Below are 25,464 nucleotides of genomic sequence, written 5' to 3' on the forward strand. Positions count from 1 at the left end.
GAGAGAAATCAAGAGCTTAAAATTTTCACAATCTAAAGAGATAAGCCATGTTAAAACAATGTTGGAGTCTTGGAAGTGCTCTTCATGTCAACCATCTGAAGAGTTGCCTCAGAATTGTGAGGCAGCAGCAGTTTCTGAGAATGGCGGGCCTTTAGACAACCAAGAGAGAAACATTGAACTGCAGCCTATAGGGATCATTAGCACAGGATTTGTTCAGAAACGGGCAATACCGAGGCAACCCAATGTTAACTCTAATAGTCTTGGGAAGGTTTCTCTTTTCAACTACATTTTTACCAACCCTGAACACTCATTAGAAGGTTTAGATGGCTTTTCACATATGTGGTAAGTAGGGCTTACTATATATTTTTCTAGATTTAATTTAAGAATGTTGTAATTTTTTGAAAAAGTTTAACTTTCTTACTCTGCACTAATTTTGTAGTTTTAAATGTGTTTAGAGAATTTAACACACATTTTAGCTTTACAAATACTGGACTGCTGTGACACCCATGAAGATAGTCAATTTTACCAAAATGTAGTAGTTAAGAAAAATAATTATCTGAAAAGATAAGTTTATGGGTTTAGCTTTGTTTTATTCATTATAAAGTGGTAAGTATAATGTAAAAAAAAAGAAATAAAAGTAAAAAATTCAGTGAGCAATACATTTTGAATTTCAAGTCTGTGTAACAGTATATCAACAAAAATACTTGCGTAATTACATACAATATTTTGAATAAAAACATTGATAATGATTAAATAAGACATCACTTTGGTAGGGCCACAAATGTATATGAAAATGATAAGGTTTGTAAAAGAGCTGTAAAGTTATTTGTGTATATGGCATACTAACATAGAACTAAATAAATTTATAAATAGTACTAAATGTTATATAAGCTGCTTTTGAACAAAAATATTGTTCAAAAGAGAAAATAGACTAGTAGTATAGCTCTGTTTTATAATCATCCACCCCAAGTATGTAATGTGTAAGGAAATTATCATGGCAATAGGTTTGAGAGTAACATTTTTACAAAATATAAAAATTATTGATCTATTTATTCTTGTTACATGTTTTTGTATAGCAAGCTATCTGTTAGATAAATTGAGGATGGAGCCTTTACCAATTTTACAGATGCAAATGCTGACCAGTGTTTCACACTGTCTGTATCATTGTTGTCAGCATAACTTATAACTCAAATAACAACTTGGGACACATATTTGGATGCATTATAATTATGTAGGTGAGCAAATAGAACTAACAATACTCTCTACAAAGAGGCCAGATTGCAAGAACACAATTGTGAAAGCAATGTTCTGACTCAGTGTGAACTTGGAAACAGATGTAATTTATGACACCGGCTATGTAAGCCTATGAATTTTAGATTTAACCAACACTAGAGAATACACTGTGTGAAATATTTCTCTTTTCAAGGATACTATTCTACTTCCATCAGAATCAGTCCAATCATATCAGAGCCAAAGTTGCTCCCCCAAGATTGAACGGTAGTCGTGTTGGAGTGTTCGGAACAAGGTCTCCGCATCGACCCTGTCCTATTGGCCTCTCACTGGTTCAAATCAACAAAGTTGAAGGTAGGGGAGTAAAAGTAATTTCTGTATTTTAGTATTGATATTATTTTCTAAACATTATTGATATTGAAACAAAATAACACAACGCACATATCAAAGAAGATTGTTTAATTATAATAGGAATTTTAGTTACAAATGCCATAAACAACCTACATAAATAACAATGCCACGTCACTAATAACAATAGCAATGCTAGAATAGTGTAGAATTATCATCATTGATTAACAGAATATAAGTGACTAATATTTTCAGAGTAATCTGTAATTATTATTCTTTGATGTTTAACAACGACAGGATTAAAATCAGGAATGAAAGAAAAATATAGTGTGCGGTGTAAGCATAACATTTAGTTCTTCTCTTCCAACAGGCTGTGGTTGGTATTTTGAAATTTTCTCCCTTTAATGATACATAGTCCTGTATGATCTGAGATGCTGGTTTTTACATTGATTTCTTCTTTTCTGATATTGCAGCATACACAGTCGATGGATGTTTTTGATGTTGGTGCTATACAAGTAGCAAGAAGGTTTTTCATATGGAGGTTGTAGTTTGTCAGGGTCTCGATCATCAGTAGTGTTGTGTTGTTTTTAATTCTTCAGGCAGTCAATATTTTGCTCATCATACATCATATACCATTGTGGAAAAAATTCAAAATTTAGAGAATTCCGATGAGGTTGACCTTAATCTGTCTCTAACTCTTGCGGCTGAAGCAGGAAATGCCTTTCTGCAAGAGAATCTACAATTAAAAGCAGAAAAGGCCCAACTCCTTGAAAAGTGCACAAGACTCGAGGCAAAGTTGGCAGATACTACAGAAGAATTAGAGGAAGTGGACCAAATTAAGGAAAAATGTCAAAGTAAAGTTGAGAATCTGTACCAAGAACTGGCAAACTTGCAAAACCAACTAGACAGAGAAAAACAAAATCAAACTCAACTACATCAGTTCTTTGAAGAACACGACATTAATCAACGTAAAATCATGATAGCTATGAGATCAAGATTGCCAACCTAGCTAACACCATAAAATTACTCAGTACCAAGCTAGAATCAATGACAAACAACACAGAAATCCACCAAGTCCCACACAGAGATGTCGATACACAAACAAGTCCACCCACTAGAGACGTTTCCTTGCCACTGGCAATCACTTGTAAACCGACTGACGATCAACCAAGCAACCATTCCCTAATACAGGATTATGACCTATCTAAAAGCCCGACAAGATCAAGTTGAGAACTCTATTAAAATACTACAGAACCAGTTGCAGAATCATGCAGATGGACTCCAGCCCAGGCCAGCAAAGCACATACCCTCTAACAAAAATAAAATCACAACTCCAAACAACCACTTCAGTGTTTCCCTACAAGTTGCTAAAAATAGAGTGTGTAAGCAAAACAAAAAAGCTGCTCACATACCAGCAGTTAGTCCCCACCATATAGAGCCAACCGAGACTACACCAGTGTCTTCTGCAGAAAATGTCCGGAAAATGTCTAAAAACCCACCTTTGAACTCAAAGCAAAGGGCCAAGGATGAGACCTGTGAAGAGTTCTTCTCTAAAACACATTGTGTTTTTCAAGAACCACATGGTCAAGCACTATGGCTACTTGAGTTCACCTGCTGCAGTACCACACCTTAAAGATCCAGATCAACCATCCTTCACCTCAGTCGAACTGACACCTCCAACAACGTACTCTACCACAAATGACCTGCTACAACACCCAAAACATTTTTTTAGACCACGACTTAATAAACAGCAAATTAAAGTAGCTAGGTCCCAGGCCACTACTTCAAAAACCAGAACAACTCCCATCACCATCTTCCACCAGAATGTTCAAGGCTTAAGAAAAAAGATAGAAAGAATAAATCACTTAATGAGTGACCTCGAACCTACTTTTCTGGTACTTACTGAGCATGGACTGAGCACAGAGGAGTTATTACTTACTAAAATCAGTGGGTATAATCTAATAACACACTTCAGTCGAAAAGAACTCAGATCGGGGGGAGTTGCAATATACATCCAAGAATTTGCTAATACAGAGGTAGAAGAAGTAAATATCTCAAACCAAAGCATAGAGTTGATCATGGAAACGGCATTAGTAAAAATAAAAATAAAAAATAAAACACTTTACTTACTGGGTATTTACCGCTCTCCAGGAGGACAGGCCAGACTGGCTGTTGATGTTTTATCTGAAATACTTGCCTCTTTTCAAGCAGAAGGCAAAGTCCTTGTTTTAATGGGTGACATTAATGTAGATAGGCTGACTGAAAATGCAGACAACATATACCTCGAAAATGAACTACAGACCTTTGGAGCAAGACGACTACCACTTCCAGCGACAAGAATCACCAACTACTCACAAACATCTATAGACTGTATTTGTACCAATATACAGGAGGATTTCATTGAATTTACAGTAGTTGAAGCTGGAATAGTAGATCACACAGGCCAAACATGCACTGTCACAATAGAAAAAGATGTACCTTTTATAAAAGAAACTACACAAAAAAGAATTTTTTCCAGAAAAAACCTAGACAGCCTAAAAGATGAACTCTCCAAAGAAAACTGGGACAGAGTTCATAGTGCTCCCGATGCTGAAGAAGCATACAATGCCTTTCTTACAACTGTAAGACTAAAATTGGATCATACATGCCCCTGTAAAAAGGTAAGAGCAAAGCGGAAAGGACAGAAAACCATTCAATATGATGAAGAAGCCAAAAACACTAAAACAAGATTTTCTCGCTGCTCTACACAGATACCAGATCACTGGAAGTGAAAACAACAAAAAATCAATGGTAGACAGAAAGAAAAACTATGATCTGAAGCTAAGAAATCTAAAGCGAAACACTGTAACAGAGTACATTACAAGTGCTGATAATAAGTCTAAGGCTATCTGGGAAGTAATTAACACAGAAAAACAATGTAAACAGAGGGAGGAACCAAATCTGCAACTAGAGATAGACGGAAACCTCGTAGTTCAGAGCCCTGCGGACATCGTTGAACAATTGAACAAATACTTTGTTGAAATAGCAGATGCAACTTTAGAAAGAAATAGAAACCAATTTAAAAATAAAACAATAACACATTCTATGATCCTACCACCTAGCAATATCCAGCCATTAATTCTAACACCTACAATAACTGAAGAAGTTTTAAAAACAATAGCCTCATTAAAATCCAAGTTCTCAAGTGGAGTGGATGAGATTCCATCAAAAGCTGTAAAGCACTGTGCCAAACAACTAGCAGCTCCTCTTGTCAGTATAATAAACAAATCTTTCAATGTAGGTCAGTTTCCTTCTGCTCTAAAGATAGCTAAAATATACCCAAAACACAAAAAAGGCTCATACACTAAACAGGAAAACTACCGAACCTATTTCATTAATCTCAACCTTTTCAAAAATAATAGAGAAGATCACACTTTCAAGAATTATGGCCCACCTGGAAAGATATGATCTAATTGCGAAAAACCAGCATGGATTTCTCAAAGGCAGGTCTACGAACACAGCTCTATCCACCTTAATTGAGCACACTATTGACCATCTGGAGGCTCGCAGGTACGTTTCAGCAGTACTGCTAGATTATAGCAAAGCTTTTGACTGCCTAGGTGATGACCTTATTCTGAAAAAACTGTCAACGCTGGGAGTAGAGGGAGTGGCTAGGGAGTGGGTGGTCAGTTACTTGAAGGGCCGTAGTCAATTAGTTGAAATTCAACAAAACATAAATGGAAAAAGATGTACATATCGATCCAAACAGCTCCTAGTCACCAGAGGAGTGCCCCAAGGCTCAGTGCTGGGACCCTTCTTATTCATTCTCTTTACAAATGACTTTTCCAGCTTCATCAGTAAGGAAAATGTGGAACCTATAATGTATGCAGATGATACAACTCTTCTGTTTACACATAACACTCCACAAGGATTACACTCAGATATCCTATCATCAACAGATAAAGCACATCAATACTGTCTTCGAAATGATTTGGCCATCAACCCCTTAAAAACAACACAGATAAATTTTAGCAGAAAACAGGAGCAACTCCCAGAAATTCCAGAAATTACAGTAGAAAAAAACTATAAACTTCTAGGTCTAACAATTGATGCGGAACTTTCTTGGAACGATCACATACACAACTTGTCTATAAAGCTTTCGTCTGGAATTTATGTGGTGAAGAGAATGATGTGGATAGGAGGTCTAGAAACAGCTAAAACAACATATTATGCTGTGATTGAGTCACATATAAGGTATGGATTGATCTCATGGGGAGGAACATCTGAAGGAAATCTTAACAAAATCCTAGTTCTCCAGAAAAAGGCTGTCAGGGCACTCGCAGGACTTAACTACAATGATAGCTGCAGGGAAGCTTTTAAATCCCTAAAGCTTCTAACTGCTCCAGCACTCTACATCCATGCCGTAGTCATGTATGCAAAGGAACTAGACCTTCCTAGGAATGAGGATTTTCACTCCTATTATACTAGAAGAGCAAACGACTACAGTCTTCCTGCCCATCACACAACCCAATACAGCAAGAAACCCTCATATATTGGTCGCAAAATTATCAACTCCCTTCCATTTTACCTGAAGACTACGCCAGTGAACAAACTAAAGAAAACACTCTGGGACTTTCTAGTGGAACGACCAGTGTACTCAATCAAGGAATTTTTAGATCAACTGGGACGCAACACTACCTGAACAAAATCTGAAAGTTTGTAAAGCAAGAAATTCTTTTTTACTACTGTGACGCCATTGTATTTCTTAATGAAATTACAAATAAAAGATATTTGTCTATTGTCTATTGTCTATTTATGTGCCCATTAGAATGATAGGGTGTTGCTGGGACTGTAGGTTTTCTAGAACTTAAGCTAGCACTTCTAGAACAGACTCAAAAGTTATTATCTGATCTGTAAGTACTTTCTGTACTAAAAAATTAACTTGCCCACTTTGAGTTTAATGGCAGCCAATTCGCACACCAGTTCTAGCCAGAGATCATCAATGGTGATGATCGCCTCACTGTTTTCCTTAAGATGTTCTCTCATGTAGATGGTTACTCCGCTCTCTAGAACATTCGAGTTTTGTTACATGTTCTCTTCTGTGAAATTTAATAGTCTCTAAAATGTTTGTTTAGATCCCTTTGATTTTTCTTTGTGCAGTGTTGTGTTGGTGATGGTTTCTTCTAGATTAAGCTCAAAGGATGGGAGAGCAACGTGGCCTTGTACTCTGTATAAATGGTGATATAATTCCTGTTTGTTCTGAGATTGATTGGAGATCAATGCAGTCTGTACTGTATTGCTTCTTAAGGTTTCCTCCTCTCTCTATATTGTAATGTTTTTTTCATCTGTTCTTTAAAAAAGTTATATAATTTATTAAGAATTTCTCACAACAAACCTTCTTCACTGCTCTTTTGATTTTGAGTTTATTGATGGAGAGTTGCTAAAGCTGCATTAGTTTTAGACTGCCAGATATTCAATTCAATTCAATTCAATTTATTCACGAAAAAAACATCAAGTTACATGCATTGCTTACACAAAACAACAAAAACCTAAAAAGGTTTGCCTGTAGTCAATACAAACTAATTATTATTTATTTTGATGTGGTTGATCTTCATGAGCAGCTCTAATTAATTTTTGAATAACCAAAATGTTGTTCAGTTTACAGTATTAACAGTTAATTCTTACAATAAGTATAAATAAATATATAATAAATTAATAACAAGAAACTATGTAACAAAAATAATAAACTTCAAATCAGCAACAATAAATTATGTACAAAATAACACGACAAACATTTTTAAAAGCCATAACAACACAAACTTCAAAGAATACAGGACAAACATAACAAACAAATTAAATATTTTATAAAGCTTCACAAACGAGAACTGAGCAATTTTAACTGTAATTATAACATCTAACAATACTTCTAAATTTTTAACAATGTAACAAATCAAAACAATACAATAATTTATATACAATAGTAACTTATTTCAAACAACAGTGCCAACAACAGTAACAATTTCAAGCTTCAAACATGTATATTTTTTAACATTAAAAACTGCCCTATTTTAACCTTTACTTGTTTATATGTATTACAATTTTGAAGGTCCTCAGGCAACCTATTAAAAAGTGTTTTGGAATTAATCTCTGCCTGGTTCTTTTTTAACCGTAGCCATTGTTAATCCTTGGCACTACATACAATCTTTTTCCTCGAAAAATATTTGTGGATGTTAATAGTCTTATATTCAAGAGAAAAATAAAAATCAACGTAATTAATGAAAAAGAATAATAATTTTTTGACTGGCAAAGTTTGTGTAATATGAAACACTGTGATCTCCTCTCGTATGCAATGTCTCATATGGTCAGGCAGTATAATTTTCAAAATCCTTCTCTGTAAGTCTTCTACTTGTAGTAACCTTGTGTCTACTGCACTTCCCCATGATCTAATCCCATATCTTATAATTGATTCACATAAAGATGCATATATTAGGTGCAAAGTATTATATGGCAAATATTGTTTTTAAATAGTAGAATTTTCCCAGACATAATCTTAATCGTTGACATATTTTATTAATATGAAAATCCCATTTTAAATGTTTGTCTATTGTTACTCCTAAATAACAAAAGTTCACAACCTGTTCTAACACATCACAACTACAGACATTATCAATATACAAAAACAATCGTGGAGACAAGAGTATGTATGCAGTTTTATATTAGCTTGGACACTACTTACCCTTGGGGAATGAATATGCATGACTTTTGATTTTTTTCCCATTCATAACCAATCCATAATCATGGCACCACACTGTTAACCTGGTAAAGTCATGCTGTAATTGTCTTTCTGCTTCCAATACATTTTTCATGGGCCACCACAAGCGCAGTGTCATCTGCATACATGTATACTTTTGCATATTTCATCAAATTTGGTATTTCATTCACATATAGTAAATATAGTATTGGCCCCAATATACTTCCCTGTGGTACTCCTGAATTTAGTATTGCTCTTCTGCTATATGTGTCATTGATTTTTAACAACTAATTTCCTATTTTCTAAATAACTTACTGAACCAATCTTTCAAATTTCCATTAATTCCATTTTTCTCAAGTACTTTAAGTATTTTGCAATGCTTTAGGGAGTCGAACGCTTTCGAAAAATCAACAAAAGTCATGAGTATGTGTTTTTTTTCATTTAATGTATTATTTGCAAAATCTGAAAAATCACTTAATAGTTCATTGGTGCCTTTACCTCTTTGATAAGCGTATTGACTTAATGTTATAATTTTGTTTTTCTGTCAGATACTTTGTTAAATAATCCCCAACATACCTTTCAATTATTTTGTCTAATACAGATAATATCGATATTGGACGGTAGTTCTTAAATTCTTTGTGATCATCTCCCTTGTATATCGGCCTTACTAATTGCAGTTTTAAGCTTATCTGGAAATCTTCCACTTTTTTAATTGACGTGTTAATCATTTTTGTGATTAAGGGTGAAGCTACACTCTCACACTCTATGATGTCTTGAATTCTATATTATCAATTCCTGGACTTTTCTTTTTCATTTCATTTATAATTTTAATAACTTTTCCACTACTTGCCTTTGGTATATAAAAAGATGTCAAATTTGTACGCACATTCTCATTCTGCTCGTCCAATACTATTATATCACAGTCATGGAACTACTTTATCCACTTCTTTTGTAAAGATGTCCACAAATCCCTGACAAACCTCATACTCCTTTAAGCCTCTTCCATTTTTATAAAAAAAATTATTGATTGTATCATCAACAGACTTTTTTTTTTTGTCTTCCCATTATACAATTAATTTTAGTCCACATACATCTTTAATATTTTTTTTACATTATTTAAAACTTCAAAATAATACTGCCTTTTCCTTCTTAACAATTCTTTATTGATCGAATTGCGTATCTTTCTGTATTCATTTTTAATAAATAAGTTATTGATATCCTGCCTCAATTTTTTAAACAATTTATCCCTATTTCTCATCATTTTAATAATATTTCCTGTGATCCATGGTTTTTTATGTCTCTTATTTTTGCCCGTTTTTACAAGTGTGTTCTGTACATTTCTCATATGCTTTGCTAAAATTGTTAATTAAGTAATTACATAAAAAATTTGTGTCATGACTGTTACCGTATGGAACAGTCCAATCTGCACTCAAATAATACTTCTTTTAATATTTTTTTATCAATCCTATGATAATTAGACAGACTTTTGTTATGTGGAAAGGACCCACTATCCGGTTGTACATTGATAAGGCAAGTATAATGGTCAGCCAGTTTCAACTTCAGTAAAAAGAAAGCCTCTGCTGTAACCTTATCAGCCCTGAGATAAACGTGATCAAGACAGGATCTAACTAGTCTGTTTCCCAAAACTTCTTCCCTTGTAAAACCATTTATATATGAGACTAAACCGTTTTCTGCCATTAAATTTTTATAATTTTTGAACTATTTTAAATTCTAGATCTGTCAAATCAATATTGACATCTCCTATAACCAACAAGTTTTTTTCATTTACTTTTTCACGTATTACGTTTTCCAGGTCAGTTAAAAAACTCGTACAGACAGACATATTCTTAGTAGGGGGTCTATATAGTGCCAGAATATTTAAATTTAACTCTAATTCATTTTTCCTCACATTTACAAGAATTCCCTCACAACAATTCACATTTATTTTCACCTGTTCAAAAGCTTAAATTATCTTTTACAAATAACATTATTCCTCCACCTTTTCTTGCTTCTCTCAGACTACATAAACTTACAAAATTTTCCAACTTGGAACAGTTCTATCAGGTCATACTTTATATTAACTTCTGTTAAAATAACTACATCCAATTTATTAAGCAAACCTCCAAAATAACCCAAAAACTGGTCCCAGTTTTGTTTTAAAGACCTTATATTTACATGAAGTGTTTAAAAAAACCATTACCATATTACCTTCAACACAATATTTTTCAAAACACATAATATCATCAAAAGATACATTGCAGATATTAGATTCTGAGTTCAAGGATGATAAAGGTGTAATGTCTGTTAAGGTCATTGTTTCTGTCAAGGTGTTCAGACTTTGTTTGCAGGTTTTGCTGGTTCCTGAGGTCAGAGATTGGCTGGATTCTGTCTATTTAAGTGCTATTAAAAAAGATGGCGGACACTGAAGATAAACTAGGAAAAGTGCTCCCTTAATTTGTGAAGTTTTGGGTGGGTTAAACCAACAATGCACCTCCTAACTACTCACCACATGACCAAGACATCTGTAACACACTATAAAGCTGCTAATCACCATTGTGTGATTAACAGCTTTATAGTGTGTTACAAACACACAAGTCTACAAGTCTAAAAACAATAGGCATGTATAAACACAAGAAGAATTTTTATCTACAGAGATTTTTCTCTTATATAACACATTTTCATGTACTAACACTGCCAAACTTCAAGGTGGACTTTATAATAATAATAGTAATAAAGTAATAAAATAAAAAACTTATATTTCTATATTATTGTTCTGACTAGCGCGAATACCACTGTTATTATGTTTAACTACTATATAACAGTCTAGTTATAATACAATAGTTCACACCTTCACTGTTGCTCTATACCAAGTGATTCTGACCAACTATAATGGGTCTTATGAAATAATGCGACTACCACTGTCATTGTTTTAAACTACTATATAACAGTCTAGTTATAATACAATAGTTCACACCTTCACTGTTGCTCTATACCAAGTGATTCTGACCAACTATAATGGGTCTTATGAAATAATGCTACTACCACTGTCATTGTTTTAAACTGCTGCATAACCACTGAGTAATCTTGAATAGTTATACTTAGTCTGAGAATTGAGTCGTCTGCTTTGAGTTGAAACAGGACTTGAGTGAGCTCTATTATTTAGTTAGTTTAATAGTGGGAATTTAGTGTTGTAAGTGCTTAAAACATTGTTAATGTATTTTTAAAACTGTAAACTAATTTACTGAGTAATAGTTTTAACAAAAAACTGTTAAACATAATTCAATAATTATTTCTAGACTGTTTTGATAACCTAAAAACTATAAAACAAGAAATTTGGTTTGTGAATTTTTAATTGTAATTTTGTGAAAATTTTTGTTAGCAAAGCACATTTTATTAATAGGCTTGGTGCAAGGATATCAATTTTTTATCGGTGTCCTAATAATAATAATAACAACAACTTCTTTGTTTGGATTAAATAAAACCTGCTAAAGAGTTCTTGTATATACTTGTTCTGGTGTAGCTGAAGGAAAACAGACTCTTACTCCTGACACTCTTATCAAGTTGTATAGCTCAGTGCTTGAGTCTGTATTCAGTAAACCTGAGGTCCTTAGATCGAATCCAACTGGAGGTGGTGAATCTTTTTGATAGTCAAAATAACAAATTATTATTAATAATTAATATATTTTTTTGTTTTGTTTTTGTGTTTATTATTTGTAAATTTTTTAAACTAATAAATTGCTTTTCTTATTTATTAATTTAATTTAAAAAATTTATATTGATTATATTAATACAAAAATAGTAAAAATAAATATTGTTGTTATTTTATATTTTATTTATTTATTTTTTAACAAGATTAAAAATAAAGTATCAAAAATGCCTAAATATCCTTGTGGAAAATGTACAAGAATGTTTGGTAAATGTCACGCTGTATTGTGTAAAGGAACCTGCTCAAAATGGTTTCATCTGAAGTGTACAGACTTAAAACAAGAAGGGTTTTAAACAAAATTGAGAAACACAACACATTGTGGTTCTGTAATGAATGTAACTTAATTAACTTGAGCTACAAAGAAGGACCAAGATGTTGAAAATATAAATGAGGACCTAACTTCAGAAATAGAAAACTTGAATGAAGTAATTAAGACATTGAATGAAGAGCTTACATTTGCCAAGGAAGAAATTACAGAATTAAGAAGTCATAGTTCAAGATTAGAAATTTTGGTCTTAGAAAAGGAAGAAAAGAACTTGTTACTTGAAAGAAAATTAAAGGCCTTATTGGACCAAATGAATGTAAATGTAGGAAAAGGAATGGCAGTCTGAAAGAAAAAGTTTGCCTCTCGTAAAGAATATTCAAACACCTCACAAACACTCCAGTAGCGACATCTGAAAAAGAACTCTTCTCAAATGTCGTGAGCAAGAACATCAGAAATCCTTCTAAAGGCAAAATGTATATAAAAAAGCAGCCATTAAGTACAATTTTCAACCTTCAATTACTATGAAGTACTTTCTTCTGACACGGACGACTATGAAGACGAACTCCAGAAATATTGATGCTGAGAATGTTCAAGTTAAAGTACAAAACATTGTTACAAAAAAGAAATTGCTACTTTGTTCAGACAGTCATGGAAGGGATGTTGCTTGGAATATTAATAATATTCAAAAACTCATTTGAGGCTAAAGGTTATGTATAAACCTGGAGGAAAGAGTGAACAAGTCCTGAACATGATAAACTTCGAAAAAGAAAATTGTTCAAATGACGATGTACTTGTTCTCATGTGTGGAGCAAATGATGTTGCTAAAAACGAATCTCAAGTTGCCATTAACAACATTACAAAAGCTCTTGAAATGGCAAAATGTTACACAAGTAATGTAGTTTTGGTGGACTTGCCAAATCGATATGACCTGGCTGAGTGGTCGTGTGTTAATGAAGAGACAAAAGAAAACCAATGAAATTCTGAAGAAGCTCTCTGAGAAGTATCCTAATGTGACACTAGTTGAAGCCAGTAAAGCAAATAAACACTTGCATACTAGACATGGTTTACACCTTAGTGTTAGTGGTAAAAGGTGGCTGGCTCATGAAATAATACAAGCAGTAAGAGACAATCCAGAAAAGCGACCCACATCATCTCTAAGTACTGAATCGCCAGTGCTGCAGTCAGCCCAAACAAACAAAGTCAACAACTCGGGAAACTCACCATCTCCAGTCCCAAGTCGCCACCCGCCCTCAGCGCCACTGATGGACAACACAGTAACAGACTTCATGGGATTTAATATCTTTCATTTGAATATCCAGTCGATCAAAAATAAACTAGACATGTTAAATATTTGGATAAATGAACTTAATATAACTATCGACATAATAACAATTAATGAACATTGGCTTGTTGAGGAGGAATTACTTTTATATCCTCCACTAGGTTTTAATTTAGCCAGTAGTTATTGTAGAAAACCTCCCCTTATAAGAGGAGGAAGCAGGGTATATGCCAGGGTAGGGATGGAATTTCAAATAATTAGCTTGGAAAATTATTGTTTTCCTCTTGTATTTGAAGCTTCAGCAATTTTACTAAAAAAAGAAAATTTCTTAATTGTAACTATTTATCGCACACCTGATTCTGATGTTAAGATTTTCTTCTGTTTACTGGATACACTTTTACAATTTTTATCAAAAACATACAAAGAAAACCATAGTTTTGTCAGGAGATTTTAACATAAATATAATTAAAAATTCATTTGAAAAGGAGTCCTTTCTTAATTTATTACGCACTTACAATATGTATTGCTTGAACCTGGAAAACACAAGAGGAGAGGCATGTTTAGACAACATTATCACTAATATAAATACAAGAAAACTTAAATGTAAAGTAGTAGAACCTCACCTGTCTGACCATGCTGCATCTTAGCTAGCTTATATAAATCTAATCTGACAAACATACAATGTGCTGTAAAAAATGAATGACATGTACAAAAAAATAAGAGTGATGACGCCTATCACCATTGATAGTTTTAAAAAACTACTTCTTGAAGTAGATTGGACTAGGCTTAAGTTTTTTTTTATACTGTTGACGAGGCATTTTCTTATTTATTAATTTATTGACTAGTTTATATGAAGAAACAAGTATATTTAAAAGAAGTTAATAGTTTAAAAATTCAAAAAGGCCAAATATTCAATGGTTTCGCCAAAACTTAAGAATTTTAGAAGTTTTTTGTTTTAGTTTGTTATGACAATTTAAAAAATAGTAAAGGTACAGAAAGAGAACTGTTGGCTAAAATCAGTGTACAAGGAAGCTAGAAAACAGTATAAAGCCTTGATTAAGGAAGAAAAGCTATTGGCAAATGAAGATTACATTAAGAGGTCTAAAATAAATGTAAAGCTGCATGGAATATTATCAAAGCTGAAAAAGCACAGAATCGCAATCTAATGAGTCTTATATTGATTCTAATGTTTTTAATGATTATTTTATAAATGTAGCACTAGATATGAATAAAACTCAAGTACCTGATGATTTTTAGTGTAGCTCTTAGCTTAGTAAATAATTATGTAAATAGTTGTACTCCAAGAAATACGTTATATTGGAAAGTAATTGTTGTTGAAGATGTCCTAAAGTGTGCTTCTGAATTAAATCTATCGGGTAGTGAAGATTACTATGGTTTTTCGAATAAGATTACTAAACAGATTATCAGTGTCATAGCTGAACCACTAACTTATCTATTCAATCGAATGTTAATTGAAGGCACATTTCCTCAATGTTTAAAAATAGCAAAAGTAGTTCCTATCTATAAGAAGGGTGATAAAACAAACCCTTCCAGTTATCGTCCCATATCTTTAATACCTATTTTTAGCAAAATATTTGAATACTGTATCAAAAACCAATTACAAAACTTTTTCATGCTAAATGGTCTCTTATGTAAAGAGCAGTTTTGGGGTTTTTACCAGGACTGAATACTACAAAAGCTGTAGAAACTCTAGTTGGTAATGTTATTCATAATTTTGAGTATAAAACAACATCATCTGCAACCTTAATTGATTTGTCTAAAGCCTTCGACAGCATACCTCATGATTACTTATAAGTAAACTTTATTGCTATGGTGTGCAAGGTAGTGAGTTGAATTTGTTGGTATCTTATTTGAATAATAGAAAACAAATGGTTGTTCAGGGTTCTAATTCGTCTCTCATAAAAAACAATTCAAATTGGTGTGCCACAAGGCTCAGTTTTAGGTCCTTTTTTATTTTATCGTTGCAGTTAATGATTTTCCTTTCAATTTACCCTGTATGTCAGTTTTGTTTGCTGATGATACTACTCTTCTAAATCACCATAGTACACTTAATGGTTTAATAAAAATACAAGAAAATGCAATGAAGGTAGCAAACTGAGTGGTTTCAGGCTAACAGGCTTGTTGTAAACAACAGCAAAACAGAAAATATAATTTTTTCAATGGACCATGTAATTTACAAATGTTTTAAGCCTGTTAAACTATTAGGAATCTTTTTAGACAGTAGACTAAGCTGGGAAAGCCATATAGAAAATCTTTGTACTAAATTGGCGAGAGTAATTTTCCTATTGCGCAAATTGAAACTCTGCATCACCGAAGAAATGCTAATAACCTCCTACTATGGCCTTTTTCCACTCCCACTTAGTCTATGGAATTTCTTTATGGGGAAATAGTTGCCATTCAAATAAAGTGTTTGTCTGGCAAAAAAAAGCAATAAGAATAAATAAAAAATCTTAATGAAAGGGAATCTTGCCTGCAAGCTTTTAGGGATTTTAAATATCATGACATTGCCCTGTTTGTATATATATTATTGTTTACTGATGTGAAAGCAAATCTGCAAAGTTATACTGTTAGAGAAACCATACATACTTATAAAACTAGAAAAAAGTACATGTTAGAGCTGCCAAGGACCAGGCTTGAAAAAACAAAAGGTAGTCATATCTATATGAAAATAAAACTATTTAATAAATTACCAAAAGGAGGATGGAATGTAAATATAAATAGGTTTAAAAACGAGTTGTAAGCAAATGGCTTAAAGAAAAAGCATTTTACTCTGTGAATGAATATTTGGCCTGTGATATTAGTTCCTTAAGTTTATAATTTTGTCTAGTCAAGTTTTAAGTTTTTTAACCTTTATTTTATAGTTTGGAGATTTTATGTTTTAACCACCTGACTTACATATTTTAAATATTTATATTGTTACATTTTTCATTGGGTTTTAATTGTATGTGTTATTTTGTGTTTCTTGTCCAGTCTGTGTTTTTTTATATATATTTACCCTACAATGCTTTCTTATTTTTCTAAAATAATTTTATACAACCGCTCTCTATTTATACCAATTATTAGTTTTGTAAGTTCCTATATCTTGCAACATTCCTGTTTAATTTTAAAAATAAGTCTCCAATTATAAAATTGTTAATTTTTTTAAGTATTACTGCCCAATAATGTGACGAAGTCTATTGTAACTAATTATGTTACTTAATGACTAATAAAGACATCTTGAATCTTGAATCTTGAATCTTGAATCTGACGTTCTAGTGCATCTTCTACATAGAACTAGACTGATCCTAGAGACTTTAAATTTGGCACATAGACTGCTTCTATTAGTTCAAGGAAGGAACTCTATTGATTTTGAGGTCAGAAGTTCAAAGTTAAAGGTAAAAATCAAATTTTAGCATATAATTTTGGTCTTATGGGTAACTACAATGGCTATGTGAAAATCGCAGAACAGCTTTTTAAACAATTTTAGTACAATCAAATGGCATAGTGACACCCATAGAGGAGTTGCTCTGTTGGATTTGTTAGTAAGACTTGTTGATTCATTCTGTTTGGTTTGTTTCGATTTACTCCATTTTATCAGTATGTTTTGATATGACTTAGGGTTCTGGCAAAATTCTTCTGTCTGTTTGTGTATCTGCTGGATGTTTTAAGAACTAATCGAGCTGTGGACTTGAAATTTTTCATGTAACTTCGTTTCTACTTAGGCAATGTCATATGTAATGATAGGACATGACCCTCTATAGGATTTGGCTGGGCATTTTTTTTTTTCCTAACTATTAGGGTATCTCAAAAAAGATTTCATTTTTAGATTTTAAATTATATATGTTTCATTGGTACATAAGTTAATTTTTACATAAAAAATGAGTTCGATGATGGTGTGTGTGTCCTTTCATGAAATTTGGATGAGTGTCATTGAAGCCTATCATTTAGTAGGCTACCAATATTCTTTCTGTTTGAATGTCTGTTTATCTGTAGGATCGAGAATGACATAAGGTATATTCTTTAAATTTTGTATGTAACTTCAGCTAAGCCTGTAACTCAAAATGTGGTGCCAAAATGCTGAAAACTGAACTGCCACCAGAGACTAATGTAATTGCCAGCTCCAGGGTTAATTAACAATGTATATTGTAATACTATCATTACTATATTAGTTAGCAGTTTTTAATTTTCTTTTTAGAATAAATATTAAAATTGTTTTTGAGCTTGATTTGTAAAATGGACCCATTAAATGTTCACACACCAAACAAATCATTATTGCTTTGCTATATGGTTGTGAGTATTGTGTAAGTGCTTGTTCAGCACATAACGACAAAACATAGCCATAATGACCAATTTTGATACTTATGATGAATGCCTAAGGTCATAGGTGTCAATAATGTAGAGATTTTCTGAATTGTAGTAAATATCGAAATGTTACAGGATCTTCTGTTTATTTCTCTGGAGTAGACATGTTGGACGGCACACCAGTATTGGATCTGAAACCCTACATACCGCACTATGACAACCCTGTGGAGCTCAATGTGGACTGGGATGGGCAGTGTGGGGTTCCCACTGAAACTGAGAGGTTGGAACTGGACGGGCAGGAGTCTGACCCGGAAAGTGCAGGGCCCTCCACTGTCACTCTCCGAGCCCCTACTACCATAGTGGGGGGTGTAGATTCAGAACGGGAGGCTCCAGACGGAGAGGAGGGAGTCAACCCAGCAGCTTCTCTCCTGCTCGGCACCAGCTCCTCCCCCTTGCCAGCACATAGGCATGTAAGTGTTGTAAGACCACTGTCATTATGTCAGTTTATGACCGTCAAGTATGAGGTGTTTGTTTATGCCAATCTCCAAAACCAATAAACCAATTTCAATTAAATTTTGTAGATATGTGTTTGTCCAACTTAAAAGATAGCATAGTTTGTATATCAAAAATACCTCCTTGCTACGCCCTATTGATCTTTAAAGTAGCAAAAAACTTATTTTGGTCTCTAAAGTTGTGGGAATATTAGTTGAAATATCCTGCTGAATGTAATTAACTGTTTTGTACAAACATTGTTTTATGATAGCACAACCATATGTTTAATTAATGTACCACTATTGTACTGATAATATTTTTTTCATAATAACCGTGAATGTTTAAGTGCAATATTGTCTAGGTACTCAAAAGACTGGTTGGCCCCCTTGACAATGTGATGTGGCATTTTTACACTAAGATGCTTCAACGAACCTGCAAAACAAGACTTCTACCACTCAAAATCTCAGTATCATAAATAGTTACTGAAGTATTGCATAAACTTCCTAATGATTTCTCTCTTATACCTGAATAAATGTCTTTTGACCATAATAGACTTCTCAGAATCAGAAATATTTTATTGTCATTAAGCTTAATTACAGCGATAGACAAAGTCAGCTTATTCATTTATGTACATACAGATAAATTAATAAATAAAACACATACTATATCACGAATAAATAAAACAAATACAAACAAAACAAACAAACAATTACGGTTTATAATTTAACAAATCAATGGGACACACAACGAAAATTAATTTTAAAAGCATAAACATGTAATATCGCTGCTTAAGAAATCTGAGACTGAGTAATAAACATTATTCTTGAACCAGTTCTCTAATACTCTCTTAAAATTCTTTAAAGGTACAATCCATGCATTTTGTGATAATTTGTTAAACAGTTTAATTTTCATAAAAATATGGCTACCTCTAGTTTTTTCTAATCTTACTTGAGGAAGATCTAAAAAATACTTCCTCCTCGTATCATACCCATGTACTTGTTCCCTAATTGTAAAGCTGCGGAGGACTTCTTTTACACTTACTAAACAACAGTAAATATAAAGATTTGGCAATATCATAATTTTATACTCTCTAAATAGAGGAACACAAATTTCTCTGTCTGATACATTTTTTATTGACCTAACCGCTTTTTTTTTGCCATATGAATGCTCAATTCTAAGTACGTATGTATATTATCTTCCTCAAGAAAAGGCAAACTCAAATCTGGCACTGGAAATATCTTAGACTCAAAGAGACCTAAGACGACCCTTTTTGACAGAAGTTAGTGTCTGAAATTTGATTTCCCAATTCACTAACAGAATGTTTGAAGTGATTATTTAATTGTTCAGGGTCAAGTGTGATGTCTCTAGTAGAATTTGGAGAGTGTTCTTGAGATATAACCTCCCAATCTGCTTTGCACTTATTTTGTGCTTGGTATATCTATGTACCTTTCACAGGCTATTTTTGTGGCAGAGGGCACATATTAACTTAGATGTGCCCTATAGCTACTTTTACAAACGAGATACACATTGTAAGCTAACTCAGTATTCTCTGATCCATTCCTCAACATGTTTTTATAAATATTATATAAACTTAACGTGTAATCTATTTCCTGAGCAAGTTCACAATTGTACCACTTTATTTTTTCTACTGTTTAGTTTACTATTAACCTCGTTTTTTTACTAATTAAGGGTGAGCAAAAATGCCACAAATTGATATAGTGCCTAAAAAAATTGACAGATATTGTCGAGACATTTATCTTTCCTAATTCAAAATCAGTGATCATATTCCACTTTTCTTTCTTCAATTTCTCAATAAAAAATTCAATATGTCTACAATTTGAGAACGAAAGAATGTTTTAGAAACTTTGTTTTTTTTAATGTTTTAAGATTAGGTTAACATATTTTAAACTGATTACAAGTGGAATATGATCTGAAAAGTGGCCATCTACAGAGTTTACAGTATATAAATCATTAGAGAAATTTACCAATATATTATCTATGCAATAGTTGGCTCTTGTTGGTGCCAAATAAGTACTGTAAATGTTGAGTGACCTTAATAAGTTTAGAAATCGAATAGAATGTTTGTTATTAGTTGGCAACATCTCTACATTAAAATTTCCGCAATCACTTTTGTTTCTTTAGATATAATTTTCTTTGCGGCTAATACAAATTTTTCAAAAAAATTATTAATGTTACCTTGAGGCAACCTGTAAAGAGAAATAACAAACAAATTTTGTGAAATTAATTTTGCACAACTTAACTCAATATCCATTTCCAAACAATACTCATCCGTTTCAATCACTCCAACTTCAGTACTAGTTTTACTAAAATTCCCAACCCCCCATTTTTGAAACATTTTCTACAAAAAAAATAACTGGAACATAACCTTGAGGTGTATATATACACAGGTGACGTGAGCCAGTGTTCAGACATACTGATAACTTCAATGTCATGTTCCTTACAGAAGCTTTCTAATTCTAGCAGTTTGTTTCTCACACACTTTATATTTACCTGAAGAATTTTTTAATTGTTTTGACGTTTTAATGTTACTAGCATAACATTTGTCATTCCCTATATTTCTATGAAACCTATTGAACTAACTAAACTTATAGTACTATTCACATTTGAATTATTATAAAGGAAACACAATGTTCTGAATTGCTCTCCACACCAACAGTGTGTACTCTCAGTTTATCACTCATTCAACAAAAACTTGTATTAGAAGCACGAGCACAACTCCTGCAGACTGATGAAAATACTCAGAAGTAGTGACATTAGTAGTTTTTGATTGGTCCATCTGCTGAGCTTCCTCTACTGGCCTTTGGGTACCAGTAAGATTAAACGCCGGGGCGGCAAATCACGAATTTGACGTTACCAACGTATTCTGCTCACCCTCCTGAACAAAAAATATATATAGTACTATGGGGTGCAAATGACAAATAACATGATTTTAGGGGGTATATTGATAAGTGGTAAAGTTTCTAATGTTTTAATGTTCAGTTTGTGTGCTGTGTCTGGATAATCTGTTTACTTGAATATTATCTGCGGCCGGGACTGATAGCAGCCTGATAGCATACCTGTTATCTGAGTTGTCCGGGGCATAGGTCAGTTCTACACAAGATATCGTGTTCAGTAGGTCGGATTGAGTGAGTGAGTTTACAATGATGAATCAACCATCCACTAGTTCAACCAACCCTAGTGAATTGTGTGTGTCGGAGTGTTTCGTAGGGCACGTAAAGAGCTTACGTTTTAACCGAAACGAAATTATCTCTTTTTTAATAGAACAGGGCATTTTTAAAAATGAGTGTATTTGTTCGTCGTGCGGTCGAGTGGTGTTTTTAAACCGGGAGACTGTGTCGTTTCGTTGTGATAGACCACTTTTTTGTTGCTGCTGTTTAGCTATATCCGCCAACACACTAATGGTAAGTGTTCTCTGTTAATATCCATCTATATATTTGAGTTTTTAATGATTTATTTAGTTTTTTAAACTTTACATAATTGCCTTTGCATTACATTTCAATTTATATTTTTGATCAGCCCCTCTAGAATTTTATATTTTACTGATAGGTACTATCTCGAGGGATGTTTTTCTTTTATTGACATCAGCGCGGGGCAGCACCGAAGGTGCTGCCGAAGCCCGCGCTGATGGCCGGAGGCACTCGTAATTAATTTTTTTCTCGAAATTAAGAAAAACATTATTAATTTTGATCAAAATTCTGCTCATTTCTGTAATTTCTCATTTACGTTTGCAAAGATGGCGGCGCAACCGATGACGTCATCACGAGGTTCAATCATTGGCCACAAAAAGGTCACGTGACGCTAGACGTGGATGTAGAACATGGAGATATTACTGGAAAGTTATTTAATTTTTTATTTTCTAGAACTTCGTTATTTCTCATTTCCACCCCATCAAACCTTATACTTTTTTTTATATAGGACGATTCCAATAAGTTAAGAACGCAAAACTCGTATTTTTCCGCCCCGGCGGTTAATATGATAATTACCCGGCCTTTGTATTGAAAACAGTTTTCTCAGGCTTCCTACAAACTCACTATGGGTGAGCCTATTCCACAGATCTCTTTGTGCTGTTTGGTCATAAGAAATTACAAATATACTGTGGCTCTTGTTGAGCGTTGAAACATCAGAATATTTTGTGCAAAGTGTTGCGATCGAATACAGTCCCTAACACAACTCATAGCAGAACAAATTAATGTTTTCAGTCCTTTTGACTTAATGTCTATATCGAGCTGGTAGAATGCATCATTGTCATTATTGGTAGGTTTATTGTAGTACTTCTGTTTTGTTACAAGGCTGTACACTGATGATGCATTAGGTACCTTCTGGTAAGCTAGATTTTTGTAAATGAGATCTAATACGTGAGACTGACTAAACTTTTGTATGAATACACCTGCTACCCTGACAGACATATGTTTTTTAGTGTCCTGGAAATCATAGGACATAGTGTGTGCAAAACCAACTGATGGGTCATCTTTATACTGCTCTATAATCTAACTCATCTCTGTTTCCAGCACTGTGATTCGATCATTTCTTGGAACATTTGTTTCTTTTACTAGAGAGGAATTATTTTGTAACAATTTTAATAACATTTCAGCAGTCTTCACCTTTCCTTTTTTGTTCATATGTAGTCCATAGCTAGTGAATACATGTCGAGGAAAGATATGTAGAGGAAGAAGTTTTAGTTCTGGATGATTTTTGGCTATGATTTCAATCTCTACATTAACTGTAGATATTTTTAGATACAGGTTTGGAGTATCAAATCTCATGGGAACTATAGCCAGTACAAGATTGGTGTGCTTGGAGTTTTTTATCAGCGTCTGTACTATTCATGTTGTGAATAGAACAGTTTTCTTATTATCATACTGGCCTGTTACTACATCAGATGAAAAGATTGATACATGCACTACTGGAATAATGTTTAATCCTTTGTGCTGCTCACAGAAGTAATGTAGTCGGAAACAAGAATTATGTTTGTCTAGGAAGTTGTTCATAACACATGTTTTATATACATACATTTGATAACAAGAACGTAGTGTTTTAATGATTAAAATTCATTTAAGACCAACTGCATAATAGACATCCAAAGGAAAATTTGAGCTCATGGTCAATGGCGATAATGGGTGTACGTTAATCTATGATTAATATTTGCCCCAAATGCCGTATAATTCAACTGTGTCCAGTGAATCATACGAGCTTCATAAAGACTAAAGTTGCCTGAAAAGAATGGTTAACGAGAATAAGTTGTCAATTACGTGCTTGATGTACTATGTTGTGTTTCAGATCCGTGTTCCAGACTGGATCTCTCAGTCATCAGTATCACAGCTTCAGGTGATGTTCACACCACAAGCAGAGAATATTCTTTCTTCTCTTCAAGGGGAGACTAACATACAGAGAATAATAACGGATGTTTTGCGTGAAGATCCTCGATCCGTGTACTTACGTGACAGATACGCTAATCAGTTCTATACGTTTCTAATTAATAACTACCATGTGAGTTGCAAGTTTGATGACAATAACCACATAGTGAAGGTGTTCCGTATCGTGTCTGCAGGAACACTCTGTGAGTGTGGACACCCGGAGTGGCAGTGTTCTACCCATGGTGGGAGTATTGAATCTTAACTTCACCTTAAGTCATATTTTGCTTGATTGTTACCTGTGATTCACATTTAATTTTTTTAAACATTCTGATCACTCAAGTGCAATATACACATTTGTACATTGTTAAAGAGTTTTACTTTCCTTGTACTGTTTATTTCTGTATTTTTATTTGAAATTATGCCTTTAGGAAAGTGCATAACTCACCAAAGGATTACTTAATCAAGCTTACGATAAATTAGAAGACTCGCAAAGTTGAGTTTTGACAATAAGTAACTTAAAATTAAAGATGACAACAAGGTAAATAAAACTACAATAAATTTATCTAGAGAACTAGAACGTCAAGATGAAGGTTATTTTGATTACATTCCAATTGATGATGTAGATCATATTCCTGCCTCAGATGATGAAGAAAAGAAAGAAACATATCACTCAAGATAAGATCCAAATTCAAGCTCAGATCATGTGAACGCTTGTAAAGGTTATCTTTAACTTTGGTGCTACTTGTAACATATTTATGATAACCTGCATGTAAATATGTGTACATTATGTTGGAAGAGTAAATAATGTACATATTGTAATTTTAACGTTTTTAGTACCAGGCCAAAAATGAAGTAATTCCCAAGAAGATGCCAGAGATTTTCAGGGCGTCTAGCGACCGGGAAAGTCTGGAATATTCAGTGATTTTAACAGTAGTGAGTAAGTGATGGAAAAGTAAGGGAATTTAACAATAGATCAGGAAAATTGTCCGGTTCTTACGGATTTCTACAGGTCACGGTATTCCCTGAAAAGTTATGTTTTTAATGACAAGTTCATGAAAATCACCAAAAAACCACAAATTATAACTTTCTCACAGAAATTTTCTGTTTAAAATATCAGTCTCTTGGCATTGTGATAATAACGAGTAGTGTGTCAAAACCAAATCTCGAAACTAACAGAGTCTTCAACAAAGATTCAATTGAAAATCGATCGAAAGGATTCGATATATATAGTTTATATATATATATATATATATATATATATATATATATATATATATATATATATAAAAATGAATGTTTGTGTGTTTGTCCTTTACAGACTCAGAAACTATTGGACTGATTTTGATTAAATTTTTGTGTGTTTTCAGTGGAATTAGAGAATGGTTTAGATTCATAATTTGGTCCAATTTAAATAGTTTATTAAACTAATTTTTTAATTATAAATTGTTGTTGATGTTGGAGTGTTTTATATTGGATCCGACAGACTGTGCTACGACACGTAATACAAAGCGAACTGATACTTAACAGCTGTTAGTACTTTCAGCTGAAGTTCATCAAAGAAGCAGAAACATTTGTTTACATTTAAAATTTAGAACATTTTTATTGTAAAGTGCTTGATCAGTAGTGTAATGCAGGTTGCATAGAAGACGTCATTGCTAATTTTAAATTCAGATTGCACCAATGATCAATAAACTATCTAATGCAATGAAAATACTATTAAACGCTATTATGAAAACA

At 33.1% G+C, this 25,464-nt stretch overlaps 1 protein-coding gene across 1 annotated transcript; it reads left to right on the forward strand.

The window, feature by feature from the left end:
- On the forward strand, positions 1 to 24,091 carry LOC124373481 (tRNA (adenine(37)-N6)-methyltransferase-like). Its single transcript, XM_046831849.1, has 4 exons — positions 1 to 342; positions 1,427 to 1,584; positions 17,996 to 18,330; positions 23,651 to 24,091. The coding sequence occupies exons 1-4, from the start codon at positions 59 to 61 to the stop codon at positions 23,987 to 23,989; spliced, it is 1,116 nt and encodes a 371-aa protein (XP_046687805.1). The 5' UTR covers positions 1 to 58; the 3' UTR covers positions 23,990 to 24,091.
- Positions 24,092 to 25,464: the final 1,373 nt, after the last annotated feature.

This window comes from Homalodisca vitripennis, unplaced genomic scaffold (assembly GCF_021130785.1).
Source record: "Homalodisca vitripennis isolate AUS2020 unplaced genomic scaffold, UT_GWSS_2.1 ScUCBcl_5645;HRSCAF=12462, whole genome shotgun sequence".
Taxonomy (NCBI): Eukaryota; Metazoa; Arthropoda; class Insecta; order Hemiptera; family Cicadellidae; genus Homalodisca; species Homalodisca vitripennis.